At 48.6% G+C, this 23,266-nt stretch overlaps 2 protein-coding genes across 3 annotated transcripts in view; both read right to left on the bottom strand.

Annotated features, from left to right (window-relative positions):
- The window catches only part of AMT (aminomethyltransferase), a 29,553-nt gene extending 22,822 nt beyond the window's left edge, over positions 1-6,731 (bottom strand). The window contains 3 exon segments of the mRNA XM_077466628.1: positions 598-678; positions 1,214-1,384; positions 6,609-6,731. Coding sequence (XP_077322754.1) covers positions 598-678; positions 1,214-1,384; positions 6,609-6,710 — 354 coding nt within the window. The 5' untranslated portion in view covers positions 6,711-6,731.
- A 4,665-nt stretch (positions 6,732-11,396) lies between these two features.
- NICN1 (nicolin 1, tubulin polyglutamylase complex subunit) lies at positions 11,397-21,219 on the bottom strand. Of its 2 annotated transcripts, XM_077466627.1 has the most exons (7): positions 21,107-21,219; positions 20,741-20,877; positions 20,433-20,606; positions 17,546-17,659; positions 16,938-17,009; positions 14,065-14,169; positions 11,397-11,598 (listed from the first exon to the last, which is right to left on the bottom strand). In XM_077466627.1, the coding sequence occupies exons 2-7, from the start codon at positions 20,870-20,872 to the stop codon at positions 11,557-11,559; spliced, it is 639 nt and encodes a 212-aa protein (XP_077322753.1). In that variant the 5' UTR covers positions 20,873-20,877; positions 21,107-21,219; the 3' UTR covers positions 11,397-11,556. The 2 variants fall into 2 exon arrangements, with proteins under 2 accessions (XP_077322753.1, XP_077322752.1); XM_077466626.1 differs by lacking the exon at positions 21,107-21,219 and having other exon boundaries at positions 20,741-21,065.
- Between the last annotated feature and the right edge of the window lie 2,047 nt (positions 21,220-23,266).

The following is a 23,266-nucleotide window of genomic DNA, read 5'->3' as shown; positions in this document are numbered from 1 at the left end:
CCCCCCACCCCATTCTTTTATCTTTTTTTCTCCCTAAGCCCAGAGCAGTCACTTCTTTATTGAAAACTCTCCCCCTCTCCTTGGTTACAAAAACTATGTGTCACTTTCTGTAATAAAAATATGTACATTTCCCGCCTTGATTCTGTGTTTTGGCTCAGCTAGAGAAGGAGGCTAACAGAAGCTTTATAGTGCTAAAGTTCACAGACTGCAACTGTCAGGGAAAAAGCAGAGAATATCAGAGAGGTAAGACAAGACACTATCAGTTTGTTCTGTCCCCTCCCCCTACTTAATCTGACCTTCTTAAGTACAGTCTGTGTCATTCCTGTTGCTTCCCCCCCCCCCAAGCAGCAGTAAATCTTTAGACAGTCAGCTGACCAGCCTCTAGTGAATCACGTGCTCTGTCGTCATATTTGGTAAAGTTTAGCAATCACCATCGTGGCTGATGTGGTCATGATGTGCGGTCAGTGTGTTGGACTGTGCGGTTTATCAGTAGGAGGATCTCAGGGATCCACAATGTCAGGAATCACACGTCTATATAGATCTGCCAAGTGGGCAATACCACAAGTTGTGGGGGGGGGGGGTCGTGTTATTCCTCACCTGGTTCTCCTTTAATTCTGCAATGTCCCCCACCACCAGGCTCTCCATGAAGGGGATTCGCTCCTTCCCGTGTACCCGAGTCTTAAAGAAAACAAAATCAATTAAAAATAAATAAATAGGAATTAATTCATCTTTCTGCACAGCATTTCTTCGGGAATCAATTCAGCCAACAACTGGTGATATCTTTCTGTTCTCATTGGCTCCAAGAAAGGAGAATTGTGTTCCTAGGTTCTAGCCCCACCCTCTCTGTTAAGCCCCACCCACACAGACTGACACATGAGCGAGAGAAGCAACGCTCTCTTTATTAAGCCCCACCCACACAGACTGACACACGAGCAGGAGAAGCAAAGCCCTCTATATTAAGCCCCACCCACACAGACTGACACATGAGCGGGAGAAGCAACGCCCTCTCTATTAAGCCCCACCCACACAGACTGACACATGAGCAGAAGCAGCAAAGAATCATGTGATTAGAGGCTCCAGTGGCGCTTTATTTTTGTGTCTCCAGCGCGAAGTCGCCCCCACCGGATCTGTGTTGGCCTCATCCTCTACATCAACCATCATTTAGAGTCTGGCCATAATAATAAAAACCTTAGCCAAGCTCCGCCCACATTACCTGCAGCATATGAGAGACGTCGAACAGGGAGCAGTGCTGGCGGGTGTGCAGGTGCGAGGCGATGTGACTGTCCTTATACTGCACCGGCAGGCTCCATCCAGCGAACTCCACCATCTTACCGCCATGATGGCGGTGGAAGTCGTAGAGCGCGGTCTGACGAGGTGCTTCTACCTGGGGGGGGGAGAGAAGGAGATGGAAAACGATAAATGAGAACTCCGACCTCCTGGAATGTTGGAGCAGTGGTGAGGGGGAGGTGTAATGATTAAGACTGGAGCTCGGCAGAGATACAAAGTACACGGAGTTCACAGCGCTGACTCAGCAGAGCGGACACCGCTAATTGCATTAATTACACTTCACGGGCCGGAACAGGATCCGACCGGATTGTGTCCGAGAGAAACCTCAATCCGCACAAAAACTAAACTCTGCCAATGTCAGACGGAATCAGTCCGAGACCACGATACCCTGTGCCGATAGTCTCTGCCCTCTCCCCCCGGGGTGCCAGTCTCTGCCCACTACCCCCCCTCTGGGATACCATTCTCTGCCCCCTACCCGCTCCGGTGTGCCAGCCTCTGCACCCTCCTCCCGGGATTCCAGCCTCTGCACCCTCTTCTCCCTGCGGTGCCAGCCTCTGCCCCCCCGGATGCCAGTCTCTGCCCTCTTCTGCCTCTGGTACACCAGCCTCTGCCCCCTTCCCCCGGAATGTCAGTCTCTGCCCCATACCCCCCCCCCGGATGCCAGCCTCTGTCCCCTCCAAGATGCCAGTCTCTGCCCTCTTCTGCCTCCGGTGCACCAGCCTCTGCCCCCTCCTCCCAGGATGCCAGCCTCTGCCTCCTCCCCCCCCCGGGATGCCAGTCTCTGTCCCCTCCAAGATGCCAGTCTCTGCCCTCTTCTGCCTCCGGTGCACCAGCCTCTGCCCCCTCCTCCCGGGATACCAGCCTCTGCCTCTTCCCCCCCCTGGGGTGCCAGCCTCTGCCTCTTCCCCCCCCCTGGGGTGCCAGCCTCTGCCTCTTCCCCCCCCCTGGGGTGCCAGCCTCTGCCCTCTTCTCCCTCCGGTGTGCCAGCCTCTTGCCCCCTGGGATGCCAGTCTCTGCCCCTACCCCCCTCTGGGATGCCAGTCTCTGCCCTCTTCTCCCTCTGGTGTGCCAGGCTCTGCCCCCTCCTCCCCTCCTCTGGGGTGCCAGTCTCTGCCCCCCCCCCCCATGGTGCCAGCCTTTACCCTATCCCCCCCCGGGGTGCCAGCCTCTGCCCTCTCCCCCCCGGGGTGCCAGCCCCTGTCCCCAGGGTGCCAGCCTCTGCCTCTTCCCCCCCCCAGGATGCCAGCCTCTGCCTCTTCCCCCCCCCAGGATGCCAGTCTCTGTCCCCTCCAAGATGCCAGTCTCTGCCCTCTTCTGCCTCCGGTGCACCAGCCTCTGCCCCCTCCTCCCGGGATACCAGCCTCTGCCTCTTCCCCCCCCTGGGGTGCCAGCCTCTGCCTCTTCCCCCCCCTGGGGTGCCAGCCTCTGCCTCTTCCCCCCCCTGGGGTGCCAGTCTCTGCCCTCTTCTCCCTCCGGTGTGCCAGCCTCTTGCCCCCTGGGATGCCAGTCTCTGCCCCTACCCCCCTCTGGGATGCCAGTCTCTGCCCTCTTCTCCCTCTGGTGTGCCAGGCTCTGCCCCCTCCTCCCCTGCTCTGGGGTGCCAGTCTCTGCCCCCCCCCCGTGGTGCCAGCCTTTACCCTATCCCCCCGGGGTGCCAGCCTCTGCCCTCTCCCCCCTGGGGTGCCAGCCCCTGTCCCCAGGGTGCCAGCCTCTGCCCTCTACTCCCATCTTTGCCCCTTTCTCTAGGTTGCCAGTTTCTGCCTCCCCCTGGGGTGTAATGAGTTGCCCTCTCCTCCCTCCAGGGTGCCCTCTTCCGTCCCTTGTATAAGCACACAGTAACGTGTAGTACCAGTTTTGGCCCTGGCAGTGCCCGCTGTGGTAGTGACCGGCGTCTCCCAGCCGATTGGAAGTAAATATTAGAAGAAACATATTAGGGACCTCAGGCTGTGGGAGGAACACCTGTCATCACTCCCATGGGGGCAGAGTCCATGTCCCCTCCCCCGTACACACGCCGTACAGAGCCAGCCGAGTCCACATTCCCTCCATCCCACCCCCGAGGCCAGAGATCCGGGAATTGAGAACCCCCCCCCCCCCCCATGTACGGAGTGCTGACTGATACTAAAGGGGTCCTCCGCAGCGTACATCTTCAGAGTAAAACCACAACAATTATACGGCTCTGATCACAGCGGGAGGAATCCAAAAAACTGACAGATACCTGAGACAGCAATAGAGACATAATCTATAATACAGCGACTGGTGATGTCACAGCACATCCCATAATATTATTATACTGGATTTATACAGCGCCAACAGTTTGTGCAGCACTTTACAATTTGGTACAGGAGGAGTCAGAGGGCCTTGCTCATTAGAGCTTACAATCTAAAAGATATAACACAAAAATACGCCCCCCCCCCCCCCCCCAAGTGAACAGAATAATACAGAAATCATCAGCAATATCTGATGATAGATTGATGAGCAATAAAACAGCAACGCTACGGCACATGTTTGTGCTATGGGGTCACATCAGGTGATATGACAACACTTCTATTCCTGCAGAGAGGAGAGATAAAGTTGTAGAAAATGGGAGAGAACACGGCGACGCTACTGCAGAGGTCAGCGCTATCCTATCACACAATAATAATAGAACGATAATAGTAATAAAAATAAATAATGAAAAGCCAATAATAATAAAACTCTAGAAATAATAAAAAATATGATGATGATGATAACAATATTAAACAACAACAATAATATAACGATGAGAGCAATAATTATAAAAACAAAAAACAAAATGATAATAAACATAACAACGATGATAATAAATATTTAATCATCATTATTATATTTTTATTATAATAAGTTATAATATCATATTTATTATCATTATAATAATGATGATAATAAATATGATGATAATATAGTGTAGATAATAATTTAATTTTTATAATAATAATAATAATAAGTAATAAAAATATAAGACTGTAAGGCTCTAACAAGCAGGGCCCTCTGATTCCTCTTGTATTGTAACTGCCCTGTCTGCCCTCACGTTGTAAAGATCTGCGCAAACTTTTGGCTCAATATAAATCCTGTATAATAATAATAGAAATTTTGAATAATAATAAATGTAACGATGATCATCATCATATCATTAAAGTAGAACTATAGGCTAAAAAAAAAAATAATTTGTTTTGCCACAGTTCTACTTTAATGGATAATAATAAAAACAAAAATAAAAAAAAAGGATGATGATTATAATTATTATTATCATATATAATATTATTTACCATTACATACATAATTATCATCATTAATATATTTGCTATGATCAGATTTTTTTTTTTTTATTATCGTAGTAAGATTATTATTATAATATTTGTTATATTATCATTAATATAACAAATATCATAATATAAATTATTATAACTAATAAAAAATAAATACGATCATAATAAATGTATTATTGATGATAATTATATATGTAATGGTAAATAATATTACATGTGATAATAATTATAATCATCATCCTTTTTTGTTTTTATTATTATCCATTAAAGTAGATGATTATAATTATCATATGTAATATTATTTACCATTACATATAATCATAATATATTTATTATGTTCGTATATATTTTAAATTATCATAGTTATAACATTATAATATTTGTTATATTAATGATAATATAACAAATATTATAATAATAATATTACTACGATAATAAAAAAAAAATGATCATAGTAAATATATTAATTATAATTATAACTGTAATGATAAATAATATTACATATGAGAATAATAAATTAGAACTATGATAAAAAAATAATACAATCATAATAAATATAATTAATGATGATAATTATAACTGTAATGGTAAATAATATTACATATAATGATAATAATAATAAAAATAAATTATAACTATGATAATAAAAAATAATGAATACAATCATAAAATATTAATGATAATTATAACCGTAATGGTAAAAATGTTATATATAATAATAACTATAATAAAAAATATTAATACAATCATAATAAATATATTAATGATGATAATTATAAATGTAATAGTAAATATTACAAATAATAATAATCATAAATTATAACTATGATAATAAAAAATAATACAATCATAATAAATATATTAATGACGATAATAACCGCAATGGTAAATTACATATAATAATAATAATAATAATAAATTATAACTATGATAAAAAATAATAATAAATACAATCATAATAAGGCCTCATGCACACGGACGTTTTTACAGCCGCTTTTTTGAGCGTTTTTTGCAGCTTAAAAAAGGCCTGTCCATGTTAGTCTATGGCTTCATGCCCACCTAGGCGTTTTTGAGCTGCAAATGGCATAGGCGTTTTTAAGCTGTAAAAAAAACCCAGGACCAGTGCGTTCCCTGGCGCGAAGCTAGAGCTGTAAAAACGCGAATCGCGGGAAAACGCGCAACATATTTTCTTTGTTTTCTGAGTGCTATAGCCAAGAGATGTGTTTCTTTAAAAACGCTACTTAACGCTAACACTAAAAAACACGCAAAAACGCCAATGCAAAACGCGGTAAAAATTTGCGTTTTTAACGCCGATTTTTCCAGGCGTCGGAGCTAGCTTTGCAGCCAGTTTTTTAAAACGTCCGTGTGCATGAGCACTAAATATATTAATGATGATAATAACTGTAATGGTAAATAATATTACATATAATAATAATAAATTATAACTATGATAAAAAAATAATAAATAAAATAATAGTAAATATATTAATGATAACTGTAATGGTAAATTACTAATAATAATAATAAATTATAACAATTATAAAAATAATAATAAATACAATCATAATAAATATATTAATGATGATAATTATAAATGTAATAGTAAATAATGACATATAATATTGATAATAATATTATAAACAATAATAATAATTCAGCTGTAATCCTCATTAGTAGGACAGACACAGACCGGGATACAGATCTGGGATGGCGATATTACGCTCCTGCATATGTTGGTGACATTCTCTATGATATACAATGTAACAATACGATCTAATCACACAGTACTGCACTCCTCACATGTCAGCGCTATGTCTGACGTCACACAGGAGAATATATATATATAGTTACAGTTGGACATGCAGAGACTTATAAGACAGCTGCGCTCCTGCATATGTCGGCGCCATGGTGGTGCACATCACAGCACAGCCCACATTAATGACAATCGTGCAGCAGAGATCAGACGTGGAGGAGGACAGGCGGGGATCACACAGACAGAACGATGCAGAGTGGATGATAAGGTCGGTCGGCGATTACCTGCTGTCCCCGGCTGTACCCCCTCCTCTGCACCCGGAACACTCCCCGGACACCCGCACACACCGCCCGCAGCATCTCCAACCATCCGACAGCACTGAGCATGCGCGGGAACACACACCTCCAGCAGGGGGGACGCGCATGCGCTGTTAGTCTTCCCGGTGGCTCTCAGGCTGTAAATCATCCTCCATGAAGAGCTCACATCGGATCACAGTGACCCCCCCCCCCAAACTGAACTGTCCCTGATTTGGAGCAATGTCCCTCTGTCCCTTATTCCACCTCATTTGTCCCTCATTTTGGTCTGATCTCTATAGATTTATATAAAATGCATGTTTTATCTATCAAAAAGTGTTTTCCAGCTTTAAATCCTTCATTCGATTTCTAAATTGCTGCATTTGTAGATTCCAGAAGCCAATATAAAGGAACAGTAGTGGTAAAAAAAAAAAAGCACTTGTGAGTTTCACCAATCTTGTTTGTCTGTACAATTCTCCTTTAAGGGGGGCGTGGCAGGAGGGCGTGTCCTATACCTGCATACTTTTACTGGTAGGTGTCCCTCATTCCCATCTCAAAAAAGTTGTGAAGCGTGCAACTGTCCCTGATTTGGAGCAATGTCCCTCTGTCCCTCTTTCCTCCTCATTTGTCCCTCGTTTTGGTCAGATCTCTATAGATGTATATAAAATGCATGTTTTATCTATCAAAAAGTGTTTCCCAGCGCTAAACCTTTCATCCGATTTTTTAAATTGCTGCATTTGTAAATTGTAAAAGCCAATATAAAGCAATACTAGTGGTAAAAAAAAGTCCCATATGGATTTAATTAACCTTTTTTTTGGTTAAGTCTCCTTTAAGGGGGTGTGGTGGGGGGGGCGTGTCCTGCGCCTACACACATTTGCTAGTAGGTGTCCCTCATTCCCATCTCAAAAAAGTTGGGAGGTGTGCAACTGTCCCCGATTTGGAGGGACTGTCCCTGATTTAGAACAATGTCCCTCTGTCCCTCTTTCCTCCTCATTTGTCCCTCATTGGTATTCACTTTTAAAATGGACATCTTTTTGGGAAAGGATAAGAAAACCTTTAAGAGGATCTCCATTGTAGAGATTTCCCTTTACTTCCTGACTGTCCAAGAGGCACAACGGGAAGTCACCCCGAAGAGGTGTCCCCAATTACACGATCCTCTATTTCTCCTCTAAGGTGACAACCAAAACCTTTTGGGTTTCCTGACACTTCCTGTACTGGAGGACCGATCTTCCTGCTCCACCTAACACACAAAAAAAAAAGTTTTGCTTTGAAATGCAATTTAAGAAATACAATTGTGTCACCTCCCCGCCCCCCAGCCTGTGATTATAGAAGGATCAGAACAGTGCAGGCGCCTCCTCCTGTAAGCATGCTTCCTGTGTTAGGCTGGCAGCACTATGCAAGGGAGAGCTGATTGGCTTTGATCTTTCATTACATCTATGGTGAGGAAGAGGCTACCACCATGGTGGGCAGAGACACCCCAAAGAGGGTGAGCATACCCCATAGGGACACCGGGAGGAAGGAGGGAATAGCCAAAGGTTTGTAGGGACAACCATAAGGAGGGCGGGGTACCCCATGGTTGGTAGGGATACAACATGATGGGCAATGACACCCCAAAGATGGAGGGGATACTTCATGGTGGGCAGGGAAACACCTCAAGAAGGATGAGGATGCGCCATGGTGGACAGGGGCACTCAGAGGAAGGTGGAGATACCCCACAGTTGGCAAGGACACCCCAAAGAGGGAGGGGATATACTTCAAAGTGGGCAAGGACATCCCAAGAAGGGAGGGGATACCCCATGGTGGGTAGGGACACGCCATGGTGGAATGAATACCCCATGATGAGCAGAGACACCACAAGAAGGGAGGGGATGCCCCATGGTGGGAAGGGACACCCAAAGGAGGAATGAATACCCCATGATGGGCAGAGACACCCCAAGGAGGGAGGGGATAACCCATGGTAGACAGAAACATTCCAAGGAGGGTGGGGTACCCCATGGTTGGTAGGGATACTCCATGATGGGCAGAGACACCCCAAGGAAGGAGGAGATACATCACAGTGGACAAGGACACCCCAAGAAGGGAGGGGATACCCCATGGTGGGCTGGGACACCACAAAGAAGGATGAATACCCCACGATGGACAGAGACACCTCAAGGAGTGAGGAGATACCCCATGGTGGCAAAGGACACCCCAAGGAGGATAGGGATACCCCATGGTTGGCAAGGACACCCCAAGGATGGAGGGGGTACCTCATGGTGGGCAGGGAAACACTTCAAGAAGGATGAGGATGCGCCATGGTGGACAGGGACACTCAGAGGAAGGTGGAGATACCCCACAGTTGGAAAGGACACCCCCAAGGAGGGAGGGGATACTTCAAAGTGGGCAAGGAAATCCAAAGCAGGGAGGGGATAACCCACGGTAGGCAGGGACACCCCAAGGAGGATGGGGTACCCCATGGTTGGTAGGGATAACCCATGATGGGCAGAGACACCCCAAGGAAAGAGGAGATACCCCATGGTGGGCAGAGACACTCCAAGGTGGGAGGAGCTACATCACAGTGGACAAGGACACCCCAAAAAGGGAGAGGATACCCCATGGTGGGCAGGAACGCCCCAAGGAGCGAGGAGATACCCAATTGTGGAAAAGGACACTGCAAGGAGGATAGGGATACCCCATGGTTGGCGAGGACACCCCAAGGAAGGAGGGCAGGGACACTCAAGAGGGTGGGAATGGGAAGAATGGGAGGGTGGGAATATTCCATAGGGGCGGAAAAACCCCGAACTCCCAGGTATGCAGGAGCAGAGATGGGAATTATGACAGGGAGCTTTCACTATTGGAACATCAAAAGCATATAAAAAGCCAGGGGCTGACTCCACACATTAGGCTTCACATAAAGCTAAAATATGGCTGTAAGGTGGATTCACCCTTTAAGACAGTAGCTCTTACCATTGCAGGTCCAGTTTACCCAGCAGTCAGTTCCTGTTGGGTGCCTGCATTGGAAACCGGCCTATGGGTACACCATCCCATGTAGGTGTCTGCCTGGAGCTGCCCATAAGGCAGAGAGCGATGGACCATCACAAAGAGGATTTATAACCCCATGTGCCAGCCATATGCAGCATGTTCCCAGTGAGGGCCAAAGAGCAGAGAGCTGCTCTAGTAAATCACTTCCAGAGGTGACACAATGTATAAGGATACTTCGGAATGACCCACCCTCTGCTTTATTCTATTATCATAAGAACCACCACCAGACCCAGCTCTGATGAAGGTACTATGGAGGGCGGAGCCATGTCACAGCTCTGCTGAAGGTACTATAAAGGGCAGAGCCATGTCACAGCTCTGATGAAGGTACTATAGAGGGCGGAGCCATGTCACAGCTCTGATGAAGGTACTATGAAGGGCGGAGCCGTGTCACAGCTCTGATGAAGGTACTATAGAGGGCGGAGCTATGTCACAGCTCTGATCAAGGTGCTATAGAGGGCAGAGCCATGTCACAGCTCGGATGAAGGTACTATGGAGGGCGGAGCCATGTCACAGCTCTGATGAAGGTACTATAGAGGGTGGAGCCATGTCACAGCTCTGATGAAGGTGCTATGGAGGGTGGAGCCATGTCACAGCTCTGATGAAGGTACTATGAAGGGCGGAGCCGTGTCACAGCTCTGATGAAGGTACTATAGAGGGCAGAGCCGTGTCACAGCTCTGATGAAGGTACTATAGAGGGCGGAGCTATGTCACAGCTCTGATCAAGGTGCTATAGAGGGCGGAGCCATGTCACAGCTCTGATGAAGGTACTATAAAGGGTGGAGCCATGTCACAGCTCTGATGAAGGTGCTATAGAGGGTGGAGCCATGTCACAGCTCTGATGAAGGTACTATGGAGGGCGGAGCAATGTCACAGCTCTGCTGAAGGTGCTATAGAGAGCGGAGCCGTGTCACAGCTCTGATGAAGGTACTATAAAGGGCGGAGCCATGTCACAGCTCTGATGAAGGTACTATAAAGGGCAGAGCCGTGTCACAGCTCTGATGAAGGTACTATAGAGGGCGGAGCCATGTCACAGCTCTGATGAAGGTACTATAGAGAGCAGAGCCGTGTCACAGCTCTGATGAAGGTACTATGGAGGGCGGAGCCATGTCACAGCTCGGATGAAGGTACTATGGAGAGCGGATCCATGTCACAGCTCTGATGAAGGTACTATAGAGGGCGGATCCATGTCACAGCTCTGATGAAGGTACTATGGAGGGCGGAGCCATGTCACAGCTCTGATGAAGGTACTATAGAGGGCGGAGCCATGTCACAGCTCTGATGAAGGTACTATAGAGGGCGGAGCCATGTCACAGCTCTGATGAAGGTACTATGGAGGGCGGAGCCATGTCACAGCTCTGATGAAGGTACTATGGAGGGCGGATCCATGTCACAGCTCTGATGAAGGTACTATAGAGGGCGGATCCATGTCACAGCTCTGATGAAGGTACTATAGAGGGCGGATCCATGTCACAGCTCTGATGAAGGTACTATAGAGGGCAGAGCCATGTCACAGCTCTGATGAAGGTACTATAGAGGGCGGAGCCATGTCACAGCTCTGATGAAGGTACTATTGAGGGAAGAGCCATTTTACAACTCTGATGAAGGTACGAGAGATGGCGGAGCCATGTTATAGCGCTGATGAAAATACTATAGAGCGTGGAACTGTCTCACAACAAGTCGTCTCCCTTTCACGTGGAATGTATGACTCCCGACAGATATGTTGACTTATAACAAGAAATGACAGGCAGATGACATTGCTATGGTATAAGATCCCTTTATTAATAATAAATGATCTCACAATATTGTCCTCACAGTCTGAATCTTATGACCCACTGGGGTTCAGATCCATCCATCCAATCCCAATCGGACAGCCAGTTCCTGCACCGAGGCTCCTCCCATTCCGGACACTATGCAGCGCTCATGTGTACGACAGAAGATTGATGTCATAGCAGCCATCCACCTGGAGAGAGAACAATAGGAGGAATGAGATTAATTTCACTGTGGAGAGTTATGACACTGCACACCTCCCCCACTGTGTATACCACCACTGATGACCCCCACAGTCACATGACTTCTGCCACTGGGACCCGGAGAATGCCCACAACAATTCTGCTATGGGGCGGTTTATTCAGCAATTGGACAAAACAAAAAAGGATCACATTTATATGTCAAACAAGGCTTTATTCCAGAGATAGCCACGCCCAGTGTATGAATTTTTGGGGGGCGTGTTGCAGTGGCAGAACTACCAGGGTCGCAAAGGCCGCACTTGCGACTGGGGGCCCTGGCGTTCCGCTACTGTCGTGGGGGCTCCAGTGAGGTTGTTGGGAATCATTCAGCTGCTGGGCTTCACACTTCCCGTGGTGCACACAGTAGGAGAGGGGCAGGAGGAGAAGGAGCAGATCGATCTCTCTTCTCCCATCCGTGTGAGGGAGGAGAGAGCGGGAACTGTCAGTGCAGGTTCTGGGCTGTATTAGCGATCCCGGCTGTGGAGGCACTGATAGGCAGCGCTGATAGGCGGCATTGATGAGCACTGATGGGGCTGCACTGATGAGCACTGATGTGGCTGCACTGATGATCAGTGCCCTGATTAAAAGTGTACACTATGTACAGACAGTCTTGCCGGTTAACGGCTCTTCTTTTCTCACATAGACAGAGGGTGGGAGGAAAAGAATGCCGATAACCGGGAAATTTGTTTACATGTGATCAGCTGATCACATTGGTAAAGGGCCGCTTTGATTGGCACACAGCAGTCACAGAGCGCACTGAATGCGTGCCCTAGGGAGCATGCTGGAGGCAGAGTTCTGCGGAGATGTCCATGGATGTCCTCCCAGAACAGGAAGTCTGGGGCTCAGATCAAAGGGGGGTGGGGGGGGGGGCTCTAAATGTTCTAATTAAGCCTCTGGCATGATGCACATCCAAAGTCCACAATCTACAACTTCTCCACTATTGCTCACGGATGGAGGAAAGATATGGAGTTCCCCAAAAAGGCTCCCCAGCTGCAGGATGTCCAGCCAACCGTTCCTGCAAATGAGGTTGGTTGTTAAAGACGCACCCACATGGTGACAGGCTCCCCCCACTGAATTACAAGACTCCAGGACAGAAGCAAACTGCATATGTGCCTGCTGACTAGTTTGATTTGCTGTCCATGGCTCTGACATCTGTCATTATCTTTGCTGGATGGCCCCACTTTACCACTGATATCACAGGGCAGAGGGGCCCCTGGAGAGAAGATATGGGCCCCCTTCTGGCAGGTTACACTCCCATCTATAGAGAGACTTCCACTGTATGTGAAGCTAATGGAGTGGTTTTAACCTTGTGGGCTAAAGGTGGCCTCAAATGTGGCCCCTGACACCACCAAAGGGCCATGCATAATGTTCAATATACAGTATGTAATGCTTGAGAGGACTGTCAGACTGCAGACCTATTAGCCCTTGTACACACGGTCGGAGAATCCGTCGGAATGTGTCCTATCGGACCGTGTCGTCGGATAATCCAACTGTGTGTGGTCTGCATCGGACTGATTCCGTCGGAATATCCGTCGGACCCAATTTTCCAACATGTTGGAAATATTTCCCGACCAACTGGGCCGATCGGTACTTACTCCGATCATGTGTAGAGAATTTTGATCGGACCAAGTGCCACACATGCTCAGATCAAATTCCTACATCAAAGCTATTGTCTACTAGCCTGAACGTAGTCCCGTCGTAACGAAATTACATCATCACGTTCTGAAAGATCAGATTTTTGCCAACTTTGTCCGACCGTGTTTATGCAACAGTTTCGGACAAGATCTGACGGACAAAATCCGACGGGCAAAATCCGACGGGCAAAATCCGACAGATTTGGTTGTGGAAATCTCCGACCGTGTGTACAGGGGCTTAGAGGGGATGAGGGTCGGAGATTGAGGACAGGATACATTGTTGGTGGGGGATATGCGACACGAGACAATACGCAACTGGGAAGATATTGCATGAGGCTAGTAGGGATCAGTGCTATTACCCTAATTGATGTTCCCACTACAGACTGCTGGGGTCCAAGGGCCACACATCGCATACTAAATTGGCGCGTGAGGCCCTCGGGCCACAGGTTGGGCACCAGGGAGCTAATGACTGCCATTATTATAGTCTGGCCTCCACCTCCTTGTTGTCTGCAGCCACACCCCCTCTAGGGTCAAACACCCTCCTTCCACATCTGACATTACCCCTCTCTGGTCAGACACCCCCCTTTCCCTTCTCTGCAATAAATGAATGTGTGAATGCTTAAGGTGAGGGTTGTGTCTAATGAGGGGCCAGTCTGTGATGAGGGGCATAGCTGCAATGATGGGTGTGGCCGTTACTCAGCTCTGCGAGCACAGAGCACTGGAAGGAGAAGGGCAGGAAGCAGAATTTTCCCTGTAATAAAAAAAATGTATATCCCGGACACTCACATCAAACCTGCCGACACTCGCTGCGTTCTGATTGGACCGCATCACTTCTGTTAGCACCCACATCTGCTGCAGTTCGCTGGACACGCGGTTGGGATCAGGAAGGCCCTGGCACATGAAAAGACATGGAGGTCAGATATATGTGATATCCACTGCTGGGTGCAGAGACTACCAACATCGCATTATACAGAGATTCCTTCATCCCTCCACCCACACCTGTTATATCAGCGATTGATAGCTGCTGGAAAAATTTTAAAATTTAAAAAGTATCTCAAAGACCTGTTCTTGAGTTTTCTTTCACTCTTCAACCTTTTTTGAAGAGTTGAAGAGTGGAAGGGTTAGTCCCCCCATCATATTTACATAGCTGCCAATGTCCTTGCTGGGAAGATTTAACCTCTCATCATACCTCTATACCACCAATTAAAGGGCGATCAGAACCCAAATCTGCTTCCTTGTGCCTAGGTGTCCCAGCCAGATCAGACAAAATAAATACACCAGTGTCCAGAGAAATCTCCTCCATCAATGGTCTTTCCCCATAGAAAGGGAACTTTGCCAAGTAATTAACATCTTCCCAACACTGACTGGGATATCATCAGCTGTCCACTCAACCCCCCCACACCTTCCCATAAGGTGGGCAGAGCAGTCTCTTTGGTTGGCTGTCGTCTGGAGGAGGGAAACATTTACAGTTGTCACCAGGACAGGAAGTGAAGGGAAATCTCCCCAATGGAATGCAGATGTCAAACAAAAAACCCAACAGGGGTTCTAACAATTGTCCACCCCATCCATAACTAACCTGTGCTGTGCCAATATGAAGGGCTCTCCCTATCCCTAAACAGGAGCAATCAGAACACACAGAGTTGGGTGGGGAAACCCCATGGAGAGCAGGAGACACAGCCAGGAACTATAGAGGGCACTACTGGAGACCAAATATGAAGCCAGAAAGTGGCACCGTCCTAGCTCCTTCTATAACTAAAATCACACTTTTCTGTGTACTGACTCTTGGGGGGTGTATTTATAAAACAGGTTTCACAGCTATTCGTCCTGTAAAAATGCATGTACATTTGCTCTGTGCAAATTACATGGGGCTAGCACGAAACGACCCAGCATGTTTCGTCCTCCAAGACGCCATCTGGAGGTAACAGATGACGTCTTAGAGGACGAACCGCGACACATCCTATCGCGCTAGCCCCATGTTATTGCGCTTTCTACAGATCCTTGTGATCACATTGTTTTACAGTGCCTGTATTCATCTATATTGATGTAGGTGTTCTACTTTACTCAATAAAACATATATATATTTTATGCTATGTGGCGACTTCTTTCTTTCATAACTGGTGGAGCCTAACATCTTTGGCTCTGAGATGGAGTTGCTGTTTATCCCTCATGTTGGTTCCTGTGAAGGGATTACTTTCCCAGTTTACACGCCTGTTTTACCCCTTGCCGCTGGCAGGGGGTACACATGATTTGGTAAGAGTACCTAATTATCTTGTTTGGTGGTGGCTGCACAGTGGATGGTGAACTCTCTTCATGGTGGTTTTTCCTTACAGATGCAGACTAGATCCATTTCTACCATCTTGGAACTGTCCCTTTTCTATGCACTTATTGTGGATCCATCAAGTTTTTTCACTTTTGAATTAAGATTGATGGACACTGTGAATTAATTTGTTTGTACTATGCACATGTTCATATATGTATTTATGTCTATGCAGGTATAAGTCATTATCCTTGTATATTTGATACATTCTTAGTGTTGCACCTACACTTTAATTGTTTGTATATTTGCACATCATTATTTATCGCTGCACTTTATTACTTATTTACTAAAAGAGGCATGGCGAGTTTTTTGACATTGTAAATTTATTATCACGTTTTTTTTTTTTCCCCTTTACATTTTGTTCGTGTTTTTTACAATTTATTTTTAACACACTGTGAACAGAGCAATACATTGTTACCATAGTAACATTGTAACATTGAAAGTGATCGAGTATTGTTTTTTTTGTTTTTTTAGACATTATGATTGCTTACACCAGTGAATTTCTCTGTTACAAGCAACCATTTTTACTGAATTAAATTGATTAAAGAGGAGCTCCGCTCCCCCCCCCCCCCAGGCAAAAAATGTAAAGTCAGCAGTTACACATACTGTAGCAATAGAAAAATTAGGGACAAAGGAGTCCCATGAAAGCAAAAAAAGGGAAGAATCAACCACGGCTTTTGATACAGAGTAAAAAAATGTGCTTTATTGAAACGTAGGGGGAGGGGTCATACTGCAGCTGCTGACTTTTAATATTAGGGCACTTACCTGTCCTTGAATCCAGCGATGTCGGCACCCCAGCCAACGTTTCCATTGGCTCTCAGGTGCTGGTTCCCTACTGTACATGTGCATAGCGCGCTGCACTTTCTGAATGGGGAAGGAAGAGGCGGGCCAAATTTCTGAGTGATCACGCCGCGATCTCCCAGAAGTGGGGGGGGGCAGGTAGCCACTCCCCCCCCCCACTGAAAGGTGCCAGACATGGCACCGGAGGGGAGGGAGGAGTCAGATAAGTGAAGCTTCCACATTTTGGTGTAACTCTGCATTGATTCAGTGTGTATTGCTGTGATTAGCCACAGCTAAAGACATGGTACAGATGGGCTCCGATTGGCCCTGGCAGTACCATGTGATCGCTGGGACCAATCACAGCTAACAACACAAAATTGTACACAATAAATGACATGAAATGAAGCCATCTATTGTCTACAATTGTCATGTGATCTGCTGTGATTGGTCACAGCAATCACATGGTACCAGCAGTGGCCCGGTACAGTGATCGGCAGCTGTCACAGCCAGTGACAGATTGCACCACATTAATTTGACAATAGGCTGGGCAGCAGGCGCTCACCTTGTTCAGGCTCCGGAGTTGCTCCTTCGGGGGGAGATGATTCAGCCACCAGGAAAACCCTTTCTGAAGACTCTGCAGGACAAAAAAAAATAAAATAAAAAAAATTGTAAACAGATCAGGTGTGCCATCATCTCACGGTCATGATACAGACAAACAAAGGCGTCAATTTGTACTGAATATATTTTTGCATTTTTAGATACAATACATTTCAGACACTAATACTGATCCGCATGCAATCTGATTGGCTGTCCTGCTGATCCAGTTGAGTACCAATGCTTTACACCAAGGACTTACCATTTTACATCTGCATGGAGCTCAAAATGCATACTGTCAGAAGGAATCAGATCCATCTCCCTGCAATTACCATTTTAGATTTGACTGGAGATGAAACAAAAACCCCTCTGATATTACATGAGGACAACATTCTTAGGGCAGTTTGGAGGGTGAAGGCAACAGCTGGATCTACACCCTCAAGTCAGTGAATGCAGAACAGTCCCAAGACAACCGAAGTGACATAAGAGATGTGAAATGCATCCACCGGGAACATGGCGGGGGAAGGGGGAGGAGCCACATTAGTCAAACATTCGCAGACCTGGAGCGTCCTGTACCTGTTGGCCGGACGGATTGATCTGCAGATCTTCAATGGTGAATGTCGTCCAGACCGGGGATGGCTGGCGCAGGATGAGACGGATGGAGCTGACATGGTCTGTAGCGCAGAGCATCTGTTGGGAGAGAACAGCCTCAGTGAACACATTCATTTATAAGTGGGAGGACCAAGATGGCCCTGTGAAGGAATGTAATGAACATAATGATAATCATAAAAAATGCCTATTTTCTTATGTGCATACATGTTTTTATGCAACTACTTACTTATTATTAAAGCGGGAGTCCGCCGGGAGTTCCGCCGTCTTTTTTTTTTTTTTAAAAGCCAGCAGCTACAAATACAGCAGCTGCTGACTTTTAAAATAAGGACACTTACCCGCCCAGCGCGCCCGCGATGTCGGCACCCCTCTCGATCGTCTCTCGGGTGCTGCCGCCGCCATCTTGGGTGTGGGAATCAGGAAGTGGAGCCTTTCGGCTTCATTTCCCGGTTCCCTACTGCGCATGCGCGAGTCGCGCTGCGCAATAAGGATGGACCCGCTGCCTCTGGGATCCGTGTGTTTCCCAGCAGGCAGCGGGGGACTTTTGGAAAGGGGCATAGATCTACGCCCCTTTTTCGCAGAGAGCTATCCCGGAAGTGGGTGCAGATACCTGTACTGTACAGGTACCTGCACCCCCCTCCCCCCTGAAAGGTGCTGGCTTTTAGGAAAAAACTCAAGACCTTCCTCTTCTAGCTGATGACCAAAGCTCGTCACAGCGCCTTGAGGCGATTTAGTTTGCGTTGTGCGCTATACAAGTATTTCATTCATTCATTATATAGTAAAACAGCTCAGCTCTGCTTTGGAACCAAAGATGGCGCCTACACCCTGCTGCCCCCGCACTGGAGCTATGAGGAAGTAAAAAAGAACAACAACCAAGCTTCCAGCATCAAGTTTCTGCATTCCTCTTGTATTTCAGCCACTAAGATGTACCTTTCAAAAAAGGGAAACGTCCCCCTATAAAAATAATACATGGGATTTAAAATTATTCAAATTTTATTGATGATAGATATCAAAAAGGAAATAGACAATGACAGTTAAAATATGAGCTGTGGTACAGGAGATATAAAAACAACACAAATGCAACTAAAACACAATAGTACACAACATTAAAGCGCAAAAATGTTGATAGTACGCAAAATCAGATGGTGCACAGCATCCTTTTCTACCTAAGTGTATTTCCCTTCTATACGATGTACCTTTTAGACTGACCACATTTACATAGTAGTGACTTATAATCTACTGTTCTTTGCGTATAAAACGTTGGGCACTGCCCTGCAATAAACAGAGATTAGAAAGTGATTGAACTGAGCAGTCAGAGTGATTACTTCCGGCGTGCATGCACAGCTACACTACATAATTAGAAACAGCAGCAGACATCCAATTTGAACCCAATTGCGGTTCTGATCCATCACAGCCCAAAGGCTGCAGACAGCAATATCACCCAGCAATACCACCCAGCAATACCACCCAGCTCCCTGGTGCCAGACACAACCCCATGGCTGTAGCCAACAATATGACCCAGCTCCCTGATTTCAGAGATGGCTCCAAGTCTGCGGGCAATAATGCCACCTGGCTTACCCGATACTTTCATTTAAAAATGGAGGGCGATGACAGCCCCAATGCTGCAGACAACCCAGCTCCCTAAAGCCAGAGACAGTTCCAAGTCTGCAGACACTAATATCACACAACTTACCTAACGCCTCACCTTAAAAGTGGAAGACAGGGACATACCCAAAGGCTGCAGACGATAACGTCATCCAACCCACCTGATACATTCATTTATGAGTGAAGGACAGAGATGCCCCCCCCCCCCAAGGCCGCAGGCAACATTGTTAGCCAGCACCCTGGTATCAGAGACAACCCTAAGGCTGCAGACAATAATGTCTCCCAGCTCCCTGGTGCCATAGACAGCACCAAGGCTGCAGGCAATAATGCCACCCGGCTTACCTGATACTTTCATTTAAATGTAGAGGACAGAGATGGCTCCAAGGCTGCAGGCAACAATGTCACCCAGCTCCCTGGTGTCAGAGACGTAAACAAGGCTGCAGGCAACAATGTCACCCAGCTCCCTGGTGTCAGAGACGTAAACAAGGCTGCAGGCAACAATGTCACCCAGCTCCCTGGTGTCAAGAGACGGCTCTTAGGCTGCAGGCAACAATGTCACCCAGCTCCCTGGTGTCAGAGACATCTCCTAGGCTGCAGGCAACAATGTCACCCAGCTCCCTGGTGTCAGAGATGGCAACAAGGCTGCCGGTAACAATACCACCCAATTACCTGATAGCTTCTTTTAAATATGGAGGACAGGGGCCTACCCAAGACTGCAGACAACAATGCTACCCAACTTACCTGATACCATAATTTATGAGTGGAGGACAGAAACGGCCCCAAGGCTGCAGACAACAATGTCAACCAACTCCCTGGTGCCATAGACAGCTCCAAGGCTGCGGGCAATAATGCCTCCCGGCTTACCTGACACTTTAATTTAAATGTGGAGGACAGAGAGGAAACCACGACTGCAGACAACGATACTACCCAGCTCTCTAGTGTAAGAGACCACTCCAAGGCTGCAGGCAACAATGTCACCCAGCTCACCTGATACCTTCATTTATGAGTGGAGGAGAGCGACAGCCCAAACACTGCAGGCAACAATGTCACCCAGCTCCCTGGTGTCAGAGATGCCCCTAGGCTGCAGGCAACAATGTCACCATTGTCATGTATTCTCTTCTTCTTCAGGGGCTGTTGCCCTTCTGACACTCAAACCAGGACAAGGACTATATCCGGAGTCCCACTTTAGGGCACACGGAAGGTCTCTGGTCTCCCCCTCCCCCAGACCTGTGATCTCCGCCCCCCTCACCTGGGGAGCGTGGAGGGAGACGTAGTCCTGGGAGCCGCCCTCGGTGTGGGGGTTCGCCATCAGCCGCAGGTCCCTGACGCACGTCCGCCATCTTCTATTTTTGGGGTCGGATTTCTTCCTCTGCTGGATCCTCACCGTCAGGAAGGCCGTGTAGGAATTCTTGAAGGAGATCTCCTGCGGGAGAGACGGGGGAGGGGGTGACACACCGGCATGGACCCAGAATTGGAAGATCAGTTTTGGTGCGGAGCCGGCTTCACCGGAGATTTCTAAAAATCGCCATTCCAGGCGGAGTCACAGGTGAGACTTACCTGGACGGTCTGAGGTTTCTGGAGGGTGACGTCGATGACGTAGATGCCGGGGCGGCCCAGCTCCGACTTCCCATCCCCCACCTGGAGCGGGACCGGAGCTTTCACCGTACACGGAGCTGAATCCTGAGCCATGACACCTAGGAGGGGGGAAAGGGGTCAGAAATTAAAGGGGCACTCCACCTGCAAATGAGATTTCAGCTGGTAGGGCTTCTCCTATGTGAGGTGTGAGCAGAAGACTGTGAGGGGTCCTACAATCAGATGTAAGGGAGAAAGAGACTGCTGTGTTCATGGAAAAAGGTGACGTCTGGATGGTGCTGGCTTCTTATAATGAATAAGACGATATGTGGGGCTCATCCACCGACTCACCTCATTCATTGCCCTTATCCAACATGGCGGCGGCCCCTTCACTCCCAATCTCCGCACTACGCTTGCACACATCCAATATGGCCGACAGGAGGTCACCTGATCCGGCGTCTTTTCGTTTCCGTGGAGATGGGAGAGCAGCTGACAGACGTGCTGGTCACATGATCGAGCATGGAGCCCCGCCCACAGGCAGGTGCTGGACGGAACTGGGCGCTACGGGAGTAGGCGGGGCCAGAGTCTCTCAGTGTCTGTCATGGCGGCGGCTCAGGTGAGAGGTCGGGGTGGGGAGTGAGGAGGGACTACAACTCCCAGCATGGCCGGGGAGGATGTGTCATGCGGGTACAACCTTTCTACCATGTAGAGCTTTGTTATCTGCAGCCTTGTGTGTGACAGACCCCCATAGAGAGCAACCGACAGGCTGTGCGCTCCCCGGTGGCCGACAGGCTGTGCGCTCCCCGGTGACCGACAAGGCTGTGCGCTCCCCGCTGACCGACAGGCGGTGCGCTCCCCGCTGACCGACAGGCTGTGCGCTCCCCGCTGACCGACAGGCTGTGCGCTCCCCGCTGACCGACAGGCTGTGCGCTCCCCGCTGACCGACAGGCTGTGCGCTCCCCGCTGACCGACAGGCTGTGCGCTCCCCGCTGACCGACAGGCTGTGCGCTCCCCGCTGACCGACAGGCTGTGCGCTCCCCGCTGACCGACAGGATGTGCGCTCCCCGCTGACCGACAGGCTGTGCGCTCCCCGCTGACCGACAGGCTGTGCGCTCCCCGCTGACCGACAGGCTGTGCGCTCCCCGCTGACCGACAGGCTGTGCGCTCCCCGCTGACCGACAGGCTGTGCGCTCCCCGCTGACCGACAGGCTGTGCGCTCCCCGCTGACCGACAGGCTGTGCGCTCCCCGCTGACCGACAGGATGTGCGCTCCCCGCTGACCGACAGGATGTGCGCTCCCCGCTGACCGACAGGCTGTGCGCTCCCCGCTGGCCGACAGACCCCCATAGAGAGCAACCGACAGGCTGGGCGCTCCCCGCTGGCCAACAGGCTGGGCGCTGACTGACGGGGGGAGGGGGATCTCCTCTATAACACCTGACATAGGGGGGCCCCCCAAATCCTGCACTACAGTATAGGGGGGCAACACTCAGAGACCCCTCCTCCGCATACAGTGCCCTACCCCCCCCAACCAAATATTCTTTCCCTCCTCCTCCAACCACTTAATCTCTAATCCTCCTGCACCCCTCTCCTCCCCCTACCCCAATATTCTTTCCCTTCTTCCCCCTCCCTCAGGTACTCTCTCCAGTCCCCCAGGTACTCTCTCCTCCCCCAGGAACTCTCTACCCTTCTTCCCCCCCCTCCCCTCATATTCTTTCTCCTCTCCCCCCCCCCAGAAACTCTCTATCCCTTTTCCCCCCATATTCTTCCTGCCCCTCCCCCCCAGGTACTCTCTATCCCCTCTTCTCCCTCCCCCAGGTACTCTCTATCCCTTCTTCCCCCTCCCCCAGGTACTCTCTATCCCTTCTTCCCCCTCCCCCCAGGTACTCTCTATCCCTTCTTCCCCCTCCCCCAGGTACTCTCTATCCCTTCTTCCCCCTCCCCCAGGTACTCTCTATCCCTTCTTCCCCCTCCCCCAGGTACTCTCTATCCCCCATATTCTTCCTCCTCCTCCCCCAGGTACTCTCTATCCCTTCTCCCCCCCCCCCCCCCCAGGTACTCTCTATCCCTTCTCCCCCCCCCCCCCCCCAGGTACTCTCTGCCCCTCTTCCCCCATATTCTTTTCCCCTTCCCCCTGTGTATATTTTTTTCCTCTCTTCTATCCCCAAGTGCTCTCTTTACTATGACCTCCACTCCCCCCCCCCCCCTGTATACACGTCTCCCTCCCCCCCCCCCCCCCCCCTGTATACACGTCTCCCTCCCCTGGTGCCTGCACTGGCCCCCTAGCGCCCTGTTTCCTGCCTCTAGGGGGTTTGGAGAACAGCCATCCATTGGTCGCTCCGTCCCGGAGTCAGGTGGCCGACCTGCGTACGACGGAGACACGCCCGGGTGACTCTGCCCTCTGCTGCTCAGGTAGAGTAATACTGGAGAAGTGGGATGATAGCCGCCCTCATTGTACTGGTCTCCATTCCGGGGTGTAAACACATTTCGGGGGCCCCTCCGCGTCAGACGGGGT

Source organism: Lithobates pipiens, unplaced genomic scaffold (genome assembly GCF_037356315.1).
Source record: "Lithobates pipiens isolate NorthernLeopardFrog02 unplaced genomic scaffold, aLitPip1_a1.2 Scaffold_357, whole genome shotgun sequence".
NCBI classification, from domain to species: domain Eukaryota; kingdom Metazoa; phylum Chordata; class Amphibia; order Anura; family Ranidae; genus Lithobates; species Lithobates pipiens.
The sequence above is the reverse complement of the archived record's forward strand: the minus strand, read 5'-3'. Positions and strand labels throughout refer to the sequence as shown.

Coding starts and splice junctions, on each gene's coding strand:
- NICN1 (XM_077466627.1), bottom strand. CDS start 20,872: ATGGCTCAGGATTCAGCTCCGTGTACGGTGAAAGCTCCGGTCCCGCTC. Junction 17,660..20,432: donor TCTCCCTCCACGCTCCCCAG/GTGAGGGGGGCG, acceptor CTCTCCCAACAG/ATGCTCTGCGCTACAGACCA. Junction 17,010..17,545: donor TCAATCCGTCCGGCCAACAG/GTACAGGACGCT, acceptor TTTGTCCTGCAG/AGTCTTCAGAAAGGGTTTTC.